Genomic DNA, 21,758 nt, shown 5'->3' with positions numbered 1-21,758 from the left:
ATAAATAAGCAACAAAAATATTCCAGTGTAGACAGCACTTGGGTGCAAGAGTTATGCTTTATTAGGCGTGATATGATAGACTTGATGACATCTTAAAAAGATCTCCAGGGTTATTAAAGTAGTTTACTGTCTTTGGAAATGGATATTGCTGATGTAGGCCTGTTTGCTTAGATGGTTGCAAGTATATGCTACTAGAAGTTTATCTTTAGGTTTCTTCAAGTTGTTTCTTTCTTGCTTGTCCTTAGTTGTCCAGCATTTGTGAAGAGAGGAGTGAATTCTGCATAGCTTAAATTGATGTGGACAGAAATCAGGGCCTTACCTTCTAGCTGTAGAGTGGAGCTGTTATTAGGTGATCAAGCTGAAAGAATTCCAGTCAGAAGATTTGTGCTGGAGGGCAGTGATGTTATCAAATGTTTACTTTTTCTCTTTACCTGTTCTAATCTGTCTCAGAGATGGGTTAGATTGTAGTGAACACTCAGATGGACAGGTGAACAGTAGTTTTCATAACATGGAAGAAGAGTTTGACATTTTTTAGCATCATTACAGATACACTTGAAGAATACAGAAATAGAAAACACCAAACTAGTAAAAGAAATCCAGACGTTTAAGAATTCGGATGCAAACAAAGAAAACATGATATCGTATTATAAAGAGGAGGTTGGCAGATTACAGCTATTTATAGCTGAAAAAGAAAATATGAAGAAAGCTTTTTTGCACTCCTCATCAGACAAGGTAAGCATTACTAATATAATTGGCCTGGCTTAAAATAAACATCTAAGGTTGTATGTGTTTGAAAAGAGAAAGGAAGAAGTTGAAGATATCAACAGGGTATATAGACTGAGAGGCAAGAGGATTATGGTGTTCCAAGTAGATGCAGAAAATGAACAAAAGAGTGAATTTGATTTTAGTTTCACACAATCTGAGTTTGTTGAGGTGTCTCACATGATTAACTGTGAGGTGAACTATGTGTAAAAAAGTAATTTGTTAGTTCAGTAAAAGAGCATCGGTAAAAGTGGTGCAGTCCTCTGAGTTGGCTTTGGACTTCATGAGAAAGGAAGGAGCTTGAGGAAGAGAGAAAAATTAAGAATGTAGGTATGTTGAGACTGCAGACAGTGATGGAGGAGAAAAGAGGAGGCTTCGAAAGATGTGCTGAAGGACTTCTTAGGTGAAAGTACTGTCAAGGTACAATGATGTATAAAACCTGAGAAAGGATAAGATACCATATAAGTGGACTAAATTGACTGAGAACTCAGCAGTAAGAGTTCTGGTGGACTTGTAAGGAAGAGGTGATTTTTGCTATGTAGTGTGGTAGCATTGTGGTTAGCAAGCAGTGTGGTATAGCAGGAGAGCGAAATTGCTGAAAAACTGGTATCCATGCTGTCCATGGTCCAGGTGGGGTTGCTTCAGGCTAGTTTCAATGTGGTGCTATGGACAGAATACTCATGAGGTGTTTGTTCCTGATGTTCATCTTCCTGTCTCATTTCACCCGAAGGGAATGCAGTTTCTGTGCCCTGAGACTGTTTTGTCCTGTGATCTACAGTGTGATAGGTAATAATGGAATTGACTGGGAGTTTTGCTTCACAAATGTGCTCTTGATCCAAACTAGAGAATTAATTTAGACACAGCCTTTGATGCCAGCATGGAAAAGTCAGATTTATTCAGGTGACTTTATCTTTTATATCTTGCCAGTCTTTCACAGAAGAAGCAATCTAGATCTTGAAAGAATAGAAATTTCATTAATGTGAGTTATGAATGTAAAATTTAAGTAGAAAGGTATTGCTGTTGAGAATGGAAATAGCAAGAGGACAAAACACACTATCTTGCTTTAAGTTGCAGCTTATCTTGTTTTACTCTTTTGACTGCTCTGCAGTTTTGTTTCTGAATGTGTTAAACTACTACTATATTTTACTTTGAAATAAAAACGTGTGTTGGGGGTGTGTGCCAGTACTGAAGCAACCAAATATTTATGTAGTTTATTACTCTTGAAGTGCTCATGATGTTTCTGGTGAGATCACTAATGTTTTTGTCTTACACTGTGAACCTGCAGATATTTACTGAGATATGTAACTACTGCATTACCTGCTGTGAAAACAGGTACAGAACAGGACTTTAGGGCACTTCCTAGTCCAGCCATCTTCATAAACGTTTACAAAATATATCAGTAGTCCTCTGGACTTGCTATGCTAAGTGATTATTCAAAAATTAACAAATAAGGGACTAGAGATAGCTGAATTTGTGTCTAGATTCAAGAATACGAGATGATTGTTGCTTCAGGAAGGTCATAGGCTGCAAGTAGTTTCTAGTAGCTTTGAATTTAAAAAAAAAATATTTTTTTTTCTTTTTTTTTGGTCCTGGGCTTCCCTGAGGAATGAGAGGACAGTAATGCAGTTTGGTCAGTTGGCCCTTTCAGCTGCATGCTGCAGCTTGCTCTTCGTTACTTCTTGTTCTCAGTTCCTTTTGAAAAGCTTATTGTGCAAGATCTTGGGAAACAGAGCTCTGAGAAAAACATCCCCGAAGCTGCTTTACAGTGTCTTATGTCTACCAGTCGTAGGCATTGTGAGGCCTCTTATTCTGTTGTTACCTGCAGTGTCTGACTGTGGGGTGAACTTTGGTTTTGAAGCTGGATATCCATTTGTACCCATTGATAGTTCTATAGTGATAAGAACAAAGATGTTCTGTAAAACAGAGACTTTTTTTGGCATATATTTAAAGCCAAAGCTGAAAATACAACAAAAATCTAGTATAGATAAAATAATGATATTTAAATTTGCCTTTATGTTATAGTGAAATATGTACACCATTGTTAGCAAAGAAGGCAAATGGGGAAAATGGTTCTTGTGTACTAACACCTCTGTGCAGTGGTTTTGCTAAAGCCATCAGGAAAACTTGATTTTCTTTCTGATGTTTCAGATCCCTACACCAAACTTTATTTAAGCTTTGTATTAAAAAATTGTGGATACTCTTCCCTCTCTTATCTTTCCCAGGAGGATGCAAGTATTTTAAAAGAACAGCTTCGGAAAGCTGAAGATCAGATTCAGGCAAGCAAACAAGAAGCTGTCCTAATGTCAAAAGAGCTGAGTGATGCAGTAAATGTGCGAGATAAGACAATGGCAGATCTTCACAGTGCACGTCTGGAAAATGAAAAATTGAAAAAGCAGCTTACTGATGCTTTAGCTGAACTTAAAAAAATCACGGCTTTGAAAAATGAACAGGTAATTTGGTCAGTATTTAGTACTGAAGGTTATCTGTATTAATAAAATCTGTTAGAGCTAGCTTTGCTAATGTTGGAGAATAGAGTATGTTTCTGGGTGATTAGTACACATTATTATCAAATTATCTTTTGGCACTCAAGATATTACCTTAAATCAAGTGCATGTTAGCTGATTTGGAAGGCTGGTAAGAAGGAAGGTTTCTGCTGCTACTTAGAGCAACTCCCCTCCACCTCCACATTATTTTCACAGAAAAACACAGTGTTTGTATTATTTTGAATCCTCTCCCTTTCTTAATTTATGTGAGCCACAGTAGTATTAAAAATTCATTCAGATAAGAATTTTATATAATGTTCTTTCCTCATTGATGGATTCTCTGCTGATTCTTATGAGTCCTTCCAATATTTGTGATCAAAATTAATTTGTTTTAGTACTTATAAGTAAAAAGATTGGAGTAATGGAAATTGTCTTGACTTTCTTTGTCCTGGATAAAAATCTAGTGAGCTAATAAAAGTTTCATCATTCTGACTTAAGTGAGCTTTGTACCAGATCTTCCATGGCTGCAACTGTGTTGGGTTAATTCACTGCTAGGATTACTGTGATGATGTAGCAGTTTGAAAAAATATATTGAGCTGAACAGTAATTAAAGTGGTGCAGTAAATATGAAGTGAATAGTACAACCTTCAAAAGAACTATGATATTTAAAATATCCAAGAATTACATGGGGTTTTTTTTCTAAGAATTTGAATTCTATACAATGTCTTTGAAATGCATCCCAAAAGAAGTAGCAGATCACCTGAATGACTCAAGTTACCGGAAAGTATCCAAATATGGCATATAGCCAGTTGGTAAATGTAGTTTGCTTAGCATGTGTGTCAATGTTACAGCTCAACTGAACCACTTCCAGAAACATAGTAAGTGTGATGGAACACAGTTGTAGTCAGTCCATTTTTGCCATGTGGCTATACTTGTCTGTCACCTTCTGGAAGGTGTTCAGACTTCTGGTATACATTCAGATTTTTGGCATATGTTAATCATCCCATAGAATACGAATCCTGTTTACCTGCCTCTGGTATTATACCAGTGCCTATTTATTCCCTTGGTGCGTCCTGCTTGGAATTAAGTTCAGCACGGATGCTGCCTTTATCTGTGCTCTACTGCTCTATTCCTTTCCTTCCCACAAAGAAAATACGAACTTCTTCCATACTTATGTAGAGCATTATGCTTTCTTTAATTGAAAAAATGCTTTTTGGGAAATGGTGGTATTTGAACAAAAGGGAGAACAGTTTCTAATTTTTTTTTTAAGGAAACTTCAAATACAGCAGAGCAGGAGTTGCGCAGAGAAGTTGAAGATCTGAAGCTTCGTCTGCAAATGGCTGCTGACCATTACAAGGAAAAATTCAAAGAATGTCAAAAACTTCAAAAACAAGTAAACAAGTTTGCAGAACAGGCAGTAAGTAGAATGGGAGAAATTGCACTTCCTTTTTGTAACTTTTCAGCAACTATTTAATTTCCTTCTGCAAAACCCAGTGCTTTTAAAAGGATGAAAACATGCAGTAAGCAATGGCTTTTTAATTTGCCGTTTTCTTACATAAAGCTAAATTACTTTTATGATTCTTTTTAGATAGTTGTTGAAAGCAAGCATAGAATTTATAGTAACTGGTGTGTGTAGAAAGCTAACAGAGTTTGGATGAACCTGGAAGCATAACATTGTTCAAGGAAGAATTTTGAAACTGAAGCAGGGAGTAATCCATAATTATTATCTCTATTCAGTACCACTACCACAAACCACACCTCCGCCCCTACCACCATCCCCTCCCCTTCCTGCCCCCACCGGCCAACACCAAAAGTGGGGGAAATGGAGAACTTGGAGGAGGATTTCAAAGTGAAGTGGGGAGAAAGTTTCCATAACACAGTATATAGTTGTCCACATGTATTTTGTGTTATCACTCTTCTAAGCTTTGTTCTATAAAATGGTGATGTGAGTCTAATGCTACCTAGTAACTGAACCTGTTGGTGAATTTCAAACACATTTAAGAACAGAGTTCTTCAGAATTTAGTGAAAATTAGTGACTGAGTTGAAGAGGAGAGCAAATGGGGAAAAGGCGTATGAGCAATGGCAAGATGTACAAATGTGAATTGTTAAGAAAAATAGACTTAAGTATTTCTGCTGTCCACAGGACAAATGGGGTAGTTACCCACCTTTGATCCACAGATTACTTTGAAACGTTGTCTGCTCATCCAGAACGTCAATGGTTAATGAGGTGTCATATCAGAATGCATGTGGCTTTTCTTTAAAAATCTTCCACATCTTTGGCTATGTTGTATATCTCATAACAAACACCAGGCTTCAATACCTTGACACCGGAAGTCCAGCACTCATTAGTAATACAGACTCAATTTTCTGATGGAATATTAGATTTAAGTTGGTGGCTTTAGGTGTGATTCTCTAGAAAATTAGATTTTACTAATAATTTGTGTAGAAATTACCATTTCTGGGGAAAAATAACTTTATAACATAAGATTATAAAAATAATATTCTCAGGCAATTTCAGTGTTAATAGAATTAAATGTGTTTTGCATATTTATTATTACTCCTGTTTTAATGAGCAATTCTGTCTAGTCCAATTTTGGAGGAGATGGTAGTAGGAAATGTATGCTGCTTTGTGCTTTGGCTTTCATTTAATTAAATACCAAAACAAAATTTCTTTTTACAAAGAAAATTGCAGGGCATCAGCAGAAACTGACAGATGTATCTAACATTGAGACAGCTACTGCCATCGTTACAGACAAAAAGTTGTCTGGATCTCCAGGTACCAACAGCTTAAATTTTGTCTATTTCTATCAACTTGAAAGTATTGCCTATGTGAAGTAGTCCCTAATAGTGTTTGTGGTATAAAGTAAGAGGACTTGGTCTGTTTTAGTTAAAGCAGTGATCATAGAATCACAGAATGGTTTGGGTTGGAAAGGACTTTGGGGATGATCTAGTTCCAACCCCCCTGCCATGGGCAGGGACACCTCCCACTAGACCAGGTTGCTCAAAGCCTCATCCAGCCTGGCCTTGAACACCTCCAGGGATGGGGCATCCACAGCTTCCCTGGGCAAGCTGATTAGAAATGTGAAAATTCATTCAAAAGTCTTGTATCTTTTTTTGAGTGGTAACATTCGTAAATAACTTCATGTATCTTTTCAAAACAGTTCAGTTGATATTTGTTAATGTCAGTTGGACTGAACTCTTGAATTTCTTCTTGATAGTTAAGCCAGAGCTGGTTTGGCCAAGTTAATAATTCATTTTAAAGAAACCACAAACATCTCCCCAAATTTACAACTCGTGTACAATAGCATGGTAATTTTGCCATCCTGTTTAATCACTATCCACTGTACCATTATACTGTAAAATCACATCCACTGAAAAGTTTTGATTATGTGATGGCAAGGTCAAGTCTATAGACTATTCTCATGATTTATATGTAGTAGTGGTTTATTAGAAAATGTTTAACTAGGTTATAATTTTTATGAAGAATTAAGTTCTTACAAAAACCTAGTCTTCTAAAACATGAATATATAATAGGTTAAAACTAAGCCTGGTTTATTATTCAATTTAAATTGATAAATACCAGTAAAGGCTGACTAATTTTGTTTGTGTTACTTTATAATTGACACATTCTTTCTGCCTATAGGGTCTATAGGTTGTAATTTCTGTCAGTTTCCTCCTGTCTTAACTAAAGGCAAATGTTGCCTAAAACAAATAAAATCCCAGCAAGCTCAGTTATAATATGTGATGTGATGAAGTACATTTCTGAGGCACTTTATGTATTTACAGAACAATAAAATATCTAGCATGAGATAATAATGTATATATTCTGGTGTTCACTTTCTTGGGATTTAAGGAGTTAAGGGGAGAGATGTCTGGTTTGTTTGGTTTTTTTTACATTTACCTTTGTAATATGTTTGTATATATTTATGTTCATCTTCAGTATGTGAGAGCACAGACATGCCATTATGACTGCGGGTCTTAACTATCACTAGCCACATGATACTGTTTGTCTCTGATTAACTATTTGCTTGGATAACATGGAGCCCTTGTGTTCTTGATGCACTGTCAAATTTGGCGTATCATCTCTCTTATACAAACCTCATTTACTGAACAAAAAAATCAATATTCTTGTTTTTTTCTTCAGTGTTCACAATTAGCCCTGTTTCATCTGATATAGTTTCAGAATTCGTGGTAAAGGAGCAAGTACGTGAAATGAATAAAGAAATTGCTGAGAAAACAGAGAAGTATAAGAAATGCAAGCAAATGTTGGCAGTAAGTAAATGGCTGCTTCGGAAAGCTGAACAGAAAGTAGCTATAGGTGCTAGTCTTAAAACCACGAATCCTACACAGCTTAGTTGCCTTGCTTGTTTGTGTGATATGCCACAATTATGATAGAAATCTTAACATTAGGAAATGTATTTTATTAAGTCAGCTCTTGATTACCTGTGGTGTTAGGGAATCCAGACAAGGACCGCTCAGGATAACCCAGATGCAGTAAAACAAATTAACAAAACTACTACTACTTCGACGCTTGATGTTTTGAATATTTTTTTTGCATTGTATTTTAAGTATAATTGCTTTTATAAATCAATTACAGCATGTTGCTATAAGCCAGCTGATGTCTGGAACAATTAGAGTAGTGTTTGTCTCACATGCTGTTCAAGTGTAAGAACTCCTTCTGAATCTGACTGACCTGTGCTTTTATAGTGTTTTGGTGTCCAAGTGGGGGCTGCCTACCAGCTTGGGCTCTGTCATACATAAAGGCATTCGTATGGTTCACTGGACCAAAGTTGGCACCGGTAGTGCTGTGGCCATAATAATAATAACGCCCTTCAAATATTGATGCCTGTCAGTCCTAACTTGATTTTCATTTAACCAGTTTGAATGTATGTATGACAATGGAGTATTGCATTGATGGTGCTGGTGAAAAGTTAACTGTTGTAGAATTGTTTAAAAACCGCTTTCTGGATGTTGTCTTGTCTCTGTTCATTTGTTTGCTTGTTTTTGAGGATTAGAAAAGTAACATTAATCAACATTATGAAGTCAGAACAGTTAGACTTCAGATGAGAATTAAAACTTGTATTTTTTTCTCTACTTCAGTATGTTTTGTTCTCAGTCATAGTATATTCACAGACTGCCATGAACGCAGCTTACCATCCATTTCTCTTATTTATCACAAGGAAATTATTCTATTTTAATGTGCTCTCCAGGATGTAACAACTGTCATGTAATTCTGCTCGTTACCCTGCCTATGGAGAGCCTCCGTTAGCTTCTGCAGGCTTTTTCTTCTGTAGTGATGCTGGAGGAAAGCTTTGCCTTTGACCTTCTGGATGAAAGACATTTAGATTGGAAAAGTTGCATGGGGAAAGGTTTTGTATTGAAGTGAGACACTTGGAAGAATAATCATAATTACAGTGTAGTATTATGATACAAAGACACTTGAAACTGTGAAGCTAAAGAGGAATATCAGCTTGTTGAAAACTCAGGCAAGAAAAAAAAAATGTATTGAATATCATTTATGCAGTGTTCAGTGGTCCTGTCCTCTTCAAAGTCTTGAGGCAGGCTTGATTTCTTGGGGAAGCCATTTGTAAATGGTCTTGCTCTAAAAGCATGGAGTTGCACAGTGTCATTGTTGGGGATGGGAGGGGAAATATCTTGAAATTGTAAATATTTCATGCTATGGTATAAACTACTTTAGGACGAGAAGATGAAATGCAGTGTTTATGCTGATGAACTAGCTAAACTGGAGCTGAGGTGGAAGGAACAAGTGAAAATCAATGAGAGTATAAAATTACAGCTAGCAGCAATGGAGGATCAGTATAAAGTAAGTTACAGATTTTGTTTATGACAGTGAATGGTATCCTGTTTTTAACATAGTTGGTCATTTCTGATAGTTGAAGTATTGAAGTTTTATTAGGGAAAAACCACTAAATGTATTTTTGTATTTGTAGAAACAACACAGTCTTGTAATGCTTCTTTTAAAGTAAGATCTGCTAAGCATATTACCAAATGCCTATCAGTCTTTTAATATTGTGGAGTTAGACAAACCTCTAAATTACATTAGTCTTGTATTACAGGAAAAAAAGGGCTAGAGAGTTCTAATTTCCTGTTGTGTACTATAATACTAACAGAAATATTGATTGGCGTGTTTGTCTAAAATCTTCAAAGTGCATGCTGCTTTGCTAGTGTAGTAGTGCCTGATGCATTTTATTTAACTAGAGAGATAAGATGAGTTATATTGGTTTTAAAATCATAATGAGAGAATTACTTTAATTTGGAGGATCTCAACTATAGTCTTAGTTGAGTTATGTAATGCATGCACCGGAAAGACAAGCATAATGGTCAGCTTTAGCTTACAAGGGGCCTTAATCTTTGAGGTTATGTGATAATAAAACATAAGTTGAAGTGGCTTTTGAGGTCAACAAGGGCAAGATAAGAGCAACAAATTTCCATAAGAGCAGCTTCTATGCTTGTTCTCAGTCTAATGGTGATAGTATAGTTGTCAGGATAGAATTCTCTCTGTTGCCTATTTTTGCCCATTGTGATAAACAAGGATTAAATTGAACTGTGACTGTATCAGTAGGAACCTCCTTCCGTTAGAAATTACAGCACTTCTTCTGTATAACATACTGAATTATTCTACAGCTCATTTCAGCAATCTGTATGCTGTCCTTTTTTGATACTTTTCAAAGAACTAATTTCAGTTTTATAAAATGCATTACTCTTTCCATTTATTAATTTTACTAATTAGCAGTGATTGGTTGTCATGCGTAATTTAATGTAAGATAAGTTTGGTTTTAGTTTTTCAACAGCAAGAGTAATAATTGTTTCAAAAATTTAGAGCATTTTAACTGCAATTCAAACCTTGATAATCATTCAGGAGAGTGTAGGTGAGGGAGTAAAAGTGAGCTTTTCTTCCTACTTGGTAGATTTCTCCCTTACCTGAACTAGGAGAAGGGAATTTCAGAACTTAAAAAAACTGATACATAACTGTGCAGAGCATTGAGCTTATATGCTAGAAAAACAAGTGTAAGTCTCCAAAGTAACTAGAATAAAAAAAAAATAGCCATCTGTGGAGAAGGATTTTTTTTTTTTTAAATAATCATTTTGAAGGAAGGAGGAAGTCCCTCCTGCCATTAATATCACTGATACTCCTCCTCCTTTTTAACCTAGGGTTTTATCATTCCACAACTGTTTTCTGAAAACTGTCAAGAAAAGGCTGCTAACATACTACTGTTATCCAGTAGATAAACTTAGGGAGAATTGTTGATTTGTAGTAGTACTAGATGTTGCATGTAACTAGTAGACAAAATAATTTCCATCTGAAAGATGAACTTAATGGCTGAACTTCATGTTTTTTACAATATAACACGCGTGGAAATAGTTTCTATTCACTAATACAGGAACCTTAAACTTCTTTTCATACAGGTTCAGCTGGCAGAAAAAGAGAGACGAATGAAGGAGCTGGCGTCACAGTTGGAACTCTTTACCAGTGAGAAGGTATGGTCAGGATTCCTGTTAAATTTTGTACATTAACACTTGTGAGGCTCTTTGGTTTGAGAAGTTGCAATTTATTTTTAAGTGAAAATTTGTTTACTCTTTAAACATACTTCTCCCTATTTGGATATTTTGCCAAAGTGAATTAGCATTTTAAACTACAAGTTCTTTTAATAACGCTGATATATATTTTTTAAAATGTACACCATAATATGCCAATTTGCCAAAACTGACCCAGCCTTTGAAAATACTGTAATTTATTTTTCTCTAGTGTTCTAGAATATGTTCTATATATAATCTAACAAAAAGGTTCCAGTTCCAAAAATTTTCTTTGTTCCTGTCTAGAATGATGTTCCATCCAGGATCTAAAATAATTATTTGTTTGCAGATAGGGATTACTCTGCATAAATTAATATTGCACACAACTATACAGTTCACATAACATAGGAATTCCTGCCAGTTTTTGTCCTGTATTCCTTCCTCATCTCAGCAGCGTCACTGTTGTTCTACAAGTTTTCAGTGGACTTCTAGCCTCCTTCCTACTTTACTCTTATCTCTTAGTGAAGGAGGTTCAGCCCTGTTGTGTCTAGAGGCTGATACTAGCTTAGTGCATGTGCTGCTTGTCCAAATAGAAAAGATTCTTATTGAGCTCGTGCTGTAGACTTTTTTTCCTCCAAGTTAACAAAACTTGCAGGAATTTAATTTCTTTGAGGCAGACTCTCTCCATGTTTTCAGGAGTTACTGGCTGACAGGCAGCACCGTTAGTAAACCTTATTCCTTTTGGAATCCTGGCATAAGACATGAATGGTACATACCTAGCTTGTCAGGTTTTTTTTCTGTCACTGGATTGTTTTTGCCTTTATCCAGTGTTGTCCTATGAGATGTAGGTATTTCAGCAGTATAATCTCCAGGTTTTTCATGAGGTGTGCATACAACCAAATCCTTTTGACACCTGAGGTTCTCTTATTGACTGCTTGTAATACTAACAGCAGCTTGACATGTGACAGTAGTGACTTCAGTAAACTGCAACTGGAAAAATATCTTTATTGCAAAAGAAAGATACACAAACAGTAGTCTGATTTTTAAATATATGATGGAAAACGGGCTGCTACTTTGAAGAAGTAATTGTCTAATCAAATCAATAACCCTTACTGTTAAATCAAACATTCTGAAATATTAATGCTAATGTTCCAATATTGGAAGTACCTTTAAGGTATTATATGGCAATTAATCAAGGCTAGGTGTTACTGAAATGTGAACTAATAAAATGTATTTAATACATTCAGATAGTGTTGCATAACATTGTGGAAAAATGAAGATGACTCATATTACTTAAAAAATTCAGTGTTAAGATACTTAGTAAAAAACAGGAATTTGTATGCTGATAAATTGAAATTAAACTAATTTCAGATTAAGCTAGTTAAGTGTTTTGTAAAAATCTAGAGTCTCAAGTAGTTGGCATTTAAATTCTCTTCTTTTTTTTAACCAAAGATGTAATTTTTAATAGAACTCATTCATATTTTTCTAATTCAAAAGTAAGCAATATAAAAGTTGAGTTTTGATGAATTTGGTTTAACTGGAGGGAGTAACTTCAAACACCACACGAAGAAGGAGAACAACTGTAATGATAATGTATGGAACTTATAAAATCTTGGAACTTTGTCTACCAAATTTATAGATATTTACATTACAAAGAAGAACCAAAGTGCCTTGCTAGACTGGAACCATGATTTAAAAGGTTAAGCACAGTATAGTAAACAGCTTTTCAATTTATACTCCATTATCAGTGTTTGTTTATAAATGTCATCAAACACAGCATGCTAAAAATGTTAATTTGCTGTCTCTTCAAACCTATAAATTACTTGGTTTCTATTTTATTTACATACTTATGTAGCCTTTGATGATTTTTTTTTTTTTAGCCAGTCTCTACTCTAGCTGTCCAACTTCTGGCTAAGACTATTTTACAGCACTTTCTACAGTCACTTTGATCTACATTTTCTTATAATCTTATGTGATGCTAAAATTAAAGTATTAATGCCACTGCCTCTTATTCTAAACTGCTTTCATATTGCAGAATAAATTGTTTTTAAAAAGGAAAATGTTAATTTCACTGATAATTGTATTGAGTAAGGATTAATTATTTAGATTTTACATGCTCACTAAAACTTTAAGATGTAATCCTAATCATTAAACCCTAACCATTTCAATCATATATGCAATTTAGTCTATAAATCTAAAGTAACTCTAGCGTAGTTTTATATCATATCTACAGGACAATATTTTATTTGGAGGGTGTTAGGCAGAAATTGTGTTGTCCTGTATCAGAAGGTTTTTCTAAAGGAGAATAAACACTACTGTTTTTGAGGACAGGGGTCCAAAAAGATAACTTTCTGTAAACTGTCTAATCATTTGTAGATACTTTTTTCTTGTTTGAAAATTTTATGATGTTGCTGTTAAGAGCCCAAACCCTTTGACCTTATAGTACGTATATAACAATAAATGTCTCAGGTTTTTTTCCATTTGAGTGGTGCTTTGATTTCAGAGTAGTTATTTCTACTTAATTTAGCATTTTTGTATTATAGCGTTTTGGGTGAAGTTTACCTGTTTTTAAGCAAAGTGCATTGAGTTGTTCCTTTTAATAACTGAGACATTTTACTTCTCATGTAGTTGTCACTAATTGAAGTCTTGGTTTTAAGTTTCAATTCAAAGTATTTAGAGGAAAACGCACACTTCCGTCTTTGAGGTTTTTGTTAACATTATATTAGCAAATATTAAACGTGAACCCAGAGAATCCAGAAGAAAATGCTAACCAGAAAGAACAAAATGATTAGAAAGCATATCTGCCTTAACAGGCTCTATTTTTTTTAAATTATTATTTTAATTTGTATATCTCAGAATTTTTTGCTTGCTTCTGAATTGTAAATGGCATGTTCCTTTTGGATATTCTTGGCATATTTTCTTTCCCTTAACCCATTTTATTAAATGGAAGGATGAGAAAGACTTTTCTTTGGATGAATTACAGCTGATGCACTTAAGTCACTTTAATTACACTCTTAGAAACCATTAAAAACTCTAAGTCCATATATATAAGTTGTAAAAACTGTTTAGTAGTTCATAGTAATTACTATCTCTGTTATATGCAAGAATCTAGAATTTTAAGTATATTAATTTTTTGAAGAATTCTGTTTGAGCTTTTCTGAAAGAATTAATTCCCTTTCTGATACAAATATTTAAACAACAAAAATAAATAAAGGAAACCATTTAAGCCTTTCAGCAATTTTATATTTTGGATGAAAACACTGAATTTTGAATGTAAGGTACGTATATACCCTTGCTAAAATGTAAGTATATGTATATATAAAGTAGTTGAGGATATAAAGAAGGAGGAAGATGAGGATATAAAGAAGGAGGAAGAAGGATGAATTAGAACTTCGATCATTAGGTTCATAGAGGGCAAATTATTTTTCACAGGAAGTATAACAACTTTGGAATCCGTGTATGAAAATACAACTTCTCATGGATTTAAAATCGACTCATTTGTAATTAGATAGTAGTACAAGCACTTGTTTCATATGATGCTAGTAGTATAAATATTATTTGAAATAAGTAACCTAGCGTGAATGATCTTTGTGAAAAACAGCACTAATTTCTATTTGTTAATGTAAATAAAAAATACCACCCTTGAGTAATAGTTTTCCTTCCTAGAATCAGTTGTCCAAATGTTATAAAAAATAGATAATTAATCCATCAGTCTAGTAGTTAGTACTGAGTTTGCATATATATTCAGAGGCCTTTGCATGATTGCTAGTGGCATGACCACCATACCTAGGTTATAGTCCAGAATGATAGAGCAAATTGTCTTCTTACCCATTTTAAAATTTTTGTTATCCCACTGTTTACCTAAATCCTATTGATATAAAGTGTCTGTAACATGGTCTACTACAGCTGTTCATCAAGTTAAAAATCTTGCTTGGAATTTCTGTAGAATTGTCACACTTGCTGTAGCCCATTCTGACCTTGACGGGAGAAACCTTTTCTCACTTGTTTTCATTCAAAAGGTGTTGTAGGGTGCACAGCGTTTTTCTAGCCTGTTGTTTTGACTCTCATCCTCCACCGCATTTATCAGGACTTACTTGCTATGCTTTCAGAATCCTTTACAGATCTTTCCTGACTTACCTTCTCTGCCTCCTTTCCTTCCCTATTCAGATATGAACTGATCAGGGAGACCGTGCTTTGTCACTTCTCTGTTACATTTTCAAATGTGCATACTTGTGCACTTTTTTTCCATGCTATTTTGTTGTATTTTGGAGAGAGATTTCCACTGAGTAACAGTATTTTTTTCAGGGTGCTCCTGCAAACTAGCCTTTCCCTCATGCCCACTAAGAAGCTGACAACTAGATGCTATTGATAGTTAACAACTAGTTAACATGTTGACCTGTCTCATTACTTTTTTTTCTCTTTTGTTTTTCCCCTCACCCTTTGATTTATATTTAGACTGTAATTTTTTAATAAAGTCTCTTTTTTTGAATATAAGAACAAAAAGGTACCAACTGGATTGTTAAGTCTGCTTTACAGTGCGGCTCAAAGGTCGTCTTCTGTCTTCAGTCACTGCAAGCCACAAACCAGCATTGTAGACAATACTGTGTATTAGTTGGAAAAAATGAAACATTCCTCCTTCTTTCTATTCACAAAAAGGAGAAACATGCAAAAATTTCAGCTTTGTTAGCAGTGACTGGAACAAGGAAGTTTTTGGCTCTGCTGGGTATAATGGTTATAGAAATAGTTTGACATAATAATAACAACAAAAAAAACCCCTAATAATTACAAGTGGAACTTGATCACCAAGTGGAGTCACAAGCAAGGACGAAATTCTTCCAACCAGTTTAACATATTTCATCACATACTTAAAAATTGATTTTTTTAAAGGAACTGAGAACAAGGAAAAGTCATGGATCCTTCCCTCTGTAGGTGAATATGTTTGATAGGATCTCTGCATTTGTGCACGTAAGGGTAACTCTAAGAAAGTTACATTGTAGAAAACACATGAGACTACTTCTAAATTGTCTGTGCTGGTTTCTTTCCCATCTATGTGTGCATGTGAAGGACACTGAGTAAAAGTTTGTTCTAACATTCTTCATTTCCTACCTAAAGTAACAGCCTTGAGCTCAGCTTAGTGTATGTTAAGTTACACTTCATGTAGATCAACATTCTGCTGTTAGATATTGGAAAGGATCCAGTGCAATGTACTTAATAGTTCTTCAAATAGCTGCCACTCAGGAATTCATATGGAATTATGTCAAGTATGTACATATATGTACTTCACATACTAAAATGGTACATTATTGAATGGTATGGTATGATGTAAAAAAAATTATTATTTTTAGTTGTAGCTTTTAAAAACTTTTCTCACTGCACAGAATCTTTAGTTGTTATTGTTAATCCACCCACTCTCTACCTACTTAACTGATTTTTCTTCATTGGAAAAAGGATGCAGATATTTATTGAAAAATGTGGCTGTTCTGTTTATATAATTTGAATTAACTGATAACAAAACAAGAGAAAAAATTTCTTTAATATATCATCTTTGTATTTTCTTCATTGACTATTTTTGGTATATATGGTAAATTTGGTACTAGATCAAGATGAAAAGACAGTGGGAAGATTAGCAGATGTCCTTTTGAGAACAAATCTAGATATTTCATAAAAATTTCAAACTTAGGACTAAACCACTGGGACTCTGTGGTTTAATTACATTTTAAACTGCATTATTTAGGAACTGGGCAGGACACCAGGAAATCAATCTGGAAGGATGATGGAAGGACAGGTTTCACAACAGACATTACACTTCCGCAACCCGTATTCAGAGGAAAATGGACCAGTTCCTGCAGTGCCAAGTAGGCTACCAGTATTGCAATATGGAAACCCTTATGCAATTCAGGAAAGAAGAGGTAAGTAAATTCCACCACTACTACCCCAATATAATTTCTCTCACTGTTTCCAAAGCAGTGGCTCATACCAGCAATCTTTATCCTGGTGCACAGAGCCTTTACTGATTGATCAGAATAATGTACCTTTATTTTACTGATGAGAATCAATATAAAGTAAAAAATGTTTTAGAGACACCTTTTGAAAAAAGTGATTTCTCTTGTTTAATCTAAACCAAAAATGTTTGAAAGTCTTGATTTTTAAATGTAAAGTAGCACATCTGTAATCTCAAAATACAAACTCTCCTGAACAAAGATGCTCTAATTATTTTTTCTTCAGATGGAGCAGATGGTGCTTTTAATCCTGATGAGATCCAAAGACCACCTGTTAGGACTTCCTTTTGGGAGCTAGAAGATGATGTCGTGTGTAGTCAGCCTTCACGCAATCTTAGTCGGCCTGATGGTTTGGAAGATCCTGAGGATAGCAATGCAAGTTACCTTTTTAATTATTTTTTCCCATTAAATGTTCATTAATGAGTGATCAAGAGTTGCACATAGGTTTTCAGTATCTCATGAGTCTGATTTATTGTTATGTAAATCCAGAATGGATTTTTTTTTTTTTCCCTGAACAGTGTTTTAGGTGAATTTTACTCATTTTGAAGGAGAAAACTGCACAACAATTGATGATAATATACTTGTTCCCCCAGTCTCTTGAGTTACTGCCAGCTTGTTTCGGTCTTAGGACAGTAGCTTCTTAATATTTTTAAATACTAAAATAGAAAAATACAAGGAATCTCAACTCATTCTGATTTTTTTTCTCCTGTGTGAATGAGGGTTCAAAATGTAGCCATGTCTTACTCATTTTTTAATTTCTATGTGGGAATTAAATTGTAACAGAACAAATACAAATTTAAAGGATACCAATAACTGATACCAGTATTTTCAGTTAAATGCTGAATGAAAATTTATATAGTATTAGATATTTCATTCTAGTGTATGAATCTTTTGTTCTGTCTTCTGCAAATCTGCATTTATTAATTTGCATTTTGAATGTTGTTTGCTGTTGGACATTTATTGGGAAGGCTAATTGACTGTTATCTAAAGCTGGTTAAACTGAAAGTGACATTCTCGGTGATTTCTTTTTTAGGGCTTTGCATGTTTTTAAGTGGGAACTGGTTAGCTTTTTAATACCGCTAGCTTGCACATTCTGGTATAAAAATTGGTTTTAGTAAATTGGCTTCTGTAATAAACTGGGCTGTATGTCTTAATTTGAATAGGAACAGACTTATTACTCTTTCTTGTTCTAAGTATTCTTGCACCTTCAAAAATATTAAACAAGAAATACCTTTCTGCGAAGTATTGTGCTCTTTGCAAGTACAGTGGTATCATGACCTGTTTCTCATTTAGTCTAGTTTGCCACATTTAATTGCTATTAACCTTTGCAGAAACTGATCAGTGTTCAGACAGGTATGATTTTAGCCCTGGTGCTCAGCACCTATAATGGAGAAAAATGTATTTCTCTCTCCTGCCTTTTGCCCCCAGTGTCCATTACTGTGAATAATTAGAGAAACTGTCAGAACTTTTGCAGCCTGTTCCAGATCTAGAATGTGAGCTTAGTGCTGTTGCCCACCTTTACTTCACATTGTGCATATTTAATCTGATCATTCTTGACATAGATATTACATGTGACAAGCTCTTCTTTTCTTGAGTCATCTGCTTCAGTTTAATTAGCAGGGTGTTCTTTCTGATCTATGTGCTTTGCCCTCTTGCAAACCCAAGAGAAACAGTGCTAGAGTCTTGTGCTCATTTGCTGACACAGCTTGGATTTTTGTAATGAGATGGAATATAAAGTTCAACTTGAGAAAAGGTGCTTTTAAATCAAATAATTTATATCTTTATTTTTGTACTTTCAAATAAGGATCAGTTGCTTGCTCCTCCCAGAAACAGACTGTATATGTAGTGTATAAATTTACAAGGAAATGAGTAGTTGCAAGAATCTTTCTAGAGAGACTTAGTAATATGCCAAAGATAAAACAGTTCTAATGCAGTATTTAAAGAAATAACCAGGCAAAACATCCATATATGTAGGTAATTCATTATAAAGCAGAGCCTGCCATTTGATAAAATTATAAATATGGAGAGGTTGCCATTTGTTGTACTGGTTTTTAAAATCAGCTGTTTAAGATGTAATTCTGTGCATTTTTAACCACTAAGATGTAGAGCCTTCTGTTGGAGGAAGATTCCTTCCCAGAAGAAAAAGGATTGCTAGTCTTGCTGCTTTGTTTAAAATATTAGCTTTGTATGGAATGCTGTCATCTTCCTCTCCGCATTCCTATTACTACACATTGTATTAGTTTAAGAACTTGAGAGTGTTGTCGTCACTTCCACCACTTTGTGGCTGTGTTGGTGGTGGTTTACCTATGATGATGAACACGTCTACATTATTTATTTAAGATGACAGATCTTTTGAGACTCTGGGCCAATATTATGATATATAGAATGAAGCAGAGGTTGTATACACACAACTGTAAACAGACTTTTTACATACTTTTGACAGTCCTGGAGTTATAAAGCCTTTGCCTTGATTAGCCTATTCCAGCACTTAAACAACTCATACAGCATTATTTGTGCTGTGAATTGATGTAAGTGGAGTACCCCTTTTCTGTTCCTCTGTATTGTGGTGTTTACTCAAAACAAAATTCTCTCCCAGTTTGTTTTGCCTTCTTGCCCCCATTTTTTATTCCTTTCTTGATATTGTTTTTGCTTTCTTCTAACTTCAGCCATGTTTGACACGTGGTAGAAGTGTTGGGCTTTGACAATTGCTTGGGAGAAGAGAGAGACCTTAATACATTCTTGTTCTAACAGGTAGCTGACAGCTGGCTAATCAGCCTGAATGTGGCTGCAAGCTGGTCACTAATCCGACCAAACAGGAAGACAACATGAGGTGATGTGGGGGGGAGAAGTGTTAGGGGGAGTGCAAGACAAACCTGTCTGAATTGATGCACACCATCTGTACAGTCATCCCATGTGTCTGCTTATTTTACAAAAGTCTTCATAAGGTGTTTTTGTTTGTTACTTGCTTATTTTTTTAATGCAAACTTTTTCTTCATCAGTCTTCTAACAGACTTGTTTGAGTTTGCTTTCACCTAAAGGAATCTTGTTCCTGGGTAGTGATCCATTTATATGCTTTTTGTCTTGTACTAAAAAATATCAACTTATGGTACCTTGTCTGCAATATATGAAAAATATCATGTTTCCGTTCTGTGTCATTAGAACTGTAAATTGCTTACTATTATGGAGCAACCTTAGTTTTCTACATCAACGAAAAGGTTCTTCTCCATTTCCCTTCACCATGAAGAAAAACTGTCAGCCTGTTGCGCTAATATGGCTGTCATCATGTGTACTTTTTAGCAATACACCTCTTAAAAATCTCAGTGAGATAGCCTTGGTTGATGTTTCTACTTATCCCAAGGAGGAAATATGAGTCTTTCAGATTAGTGATATGGCATAAGATAGTAACTTCCTTTTGGCTGGTGATGGGGAAGAAGAGTGCCAGCTTGGTTCACTCACTGCTTCTTTCTCATTCCACTGTTAGAAGTTCTGTACACTCATTAAGAGCACATTTGGCCTAGTGAGGCAGGATTTTTGCGGAGCCTTTTAGTACTGGATGGGTGCTGGGGTGTGTACCATTCGCATTCATAGAAGGGAAGACATCACAGTTGCCCTAAGCTCACTATAAGAGGATTATTTTCATGCTAAAGTTGTGTGTGAATTATTTTTCTGGCGATGCTTCTGCACCTGCAACTAATAGTTTGATCTTCAATTGTGTGGAGTACAGCTGCTGCTTTTGCAGCCCTCCTACATTTTGTCTTTGCTGCTGGGAAGTAGGCTTCCCTTTCTACTTCTCAATTAAGACATTTTTGTTACTGGCCATTATCTTGAGTAGCAGTATAAGATCAGGAAATGGTGACACAGCTGCTATACTGAAGCTTACACTGCCTTTACTGTCTTCAGTTACTCCGAGTTGTAAACCAAGCAAAGATACGGTTGCAAATGCATCAGAATTCTTGTTTTGTGTTCCGATTTTGTTTCTCCCAACACTTTGTCCCTTGGGAATGGGCACTTCCAGGTATTTGGCTGACATGAAGAAACATCAGTTTTGTATGACTCAATGACTTTCGGAATTCTTCATAGCTTTGGCTTTTGGAACCCTTACGCCAATTAAACTGATTTCTGAGAGGGGTAAGCTGGTCTTTATTAATCATGCCAGATGACCACGTACACAGTGGTGATTTTGTGTGGAACAGTTGACTTGCCACAAGTTCCTGCTGTCATCTGCTCGCACTAAATTTCCATTTGCTCATGTTCCCATAATTGACCAAAGTGTAATCATTTGGAGTAAGTAATTTCTAGAAGCAGGCATGTATGGGAGAGATCCATAAACAACAAAAAAACCCCCATATATAAATATATATAATTTTTTTTTTTAATACTAAAGTGTGAGTTTTAGAAATGTAGTCCTGATTACAATTGGCACTAAGCCCAGAATAACTATCCTGAGACTCTTAAACAATGTTGTTAGTCACAGTAAATTTGTGGGGGGTGGGGGGTGTAACTTTTGGCAACAGACAAGCAGGTCAGGATATTTTTTGAGATTAATCCAAAATGGCCTTGTAGCAAAAAAACCCCACTACACTTTACTAGACAGATCTTACCCTGGCAGCCAATTACTGTTTTCTGTAGAGGATAGACATAAAAGGAGCAGTTGGTATCCAGGTACCTCTTGGGAGACCAGACTGTTTGCGGAGAGGTAGAGAAGCCTAAAAGAGTTTGATTTTTTTTTCTTCTTTTTTTTAATTTTTTTTTTTAATTTCACTCACACAGCAGAGCTGAATCACAGAAAAAAAACCTATGTACTAGTTTTTTTCTAGGTTACCTGCACTATACGTTAGTGGTGTGGCTGTTCATTTATTGTTCAAAGCTTAAGATGGGTATTGCTTTGCTTACTGATGAACTGTAGAAGTCAGAGATGGGGATTGTTCACAGTTTATGGTTTTTGTACAGTGTCACACAACTTTGTTTTGAATTTCT

At 35.2% G+C, this 21,758-nt stretch overlaps 1 protein-coding gene across 1 annotated transcript; it reads left to right on the top strand.

The window, feature by feature from the left end:
• Positions 1 to 546: 546 nt before the first annotated feature.
• On the top strand, positions 547 to 17,156 carry LOC104457880 (tax1-binding protein 1 homolog; the record flags this gene model as incomplete). The annotated part of the gene is made up of 9 exons (XM_010077260.1): positions 547 to 732; positions 2,985 to 3,212; positions 4,516 to 4,662; positions 5,929 to 6,022; positions 7,391 to 7,518; positions 8,945 to 9,070; positions 10,675 to 10,746; positions 16,517 to 16,691; positions 17,008 to 17,156. Coding segments are annotated over 9 exons (1,305 nt in total), but the record flags the coding sequence as incomplete, so codon positions are not given.
• Positions 17,157 to 21,758: the final 4,602 nt, after the last annotated feature.

This window comes from Pterocles gutturalis, unplaced genomic scaffold (genome assembly GCF_000699245.1).
Source record: "Pterocles gutturalis isolate BGI_N339 unplaced genomic scaffold, ASM69924v1 scaffold31698, whole genome shotgun sequence".
In the NCBI taxonomy this organism is placed as follows: domain Eukaryota; kingdom Metazoa; phylum Chordata; class Aves; order Pterocliformes; family Pteroclidae; genus Pterocles; species Pterocles gutturalis.
This window is presented reverse-complemented; position numbering and strand designations above follow the sequence as displayed.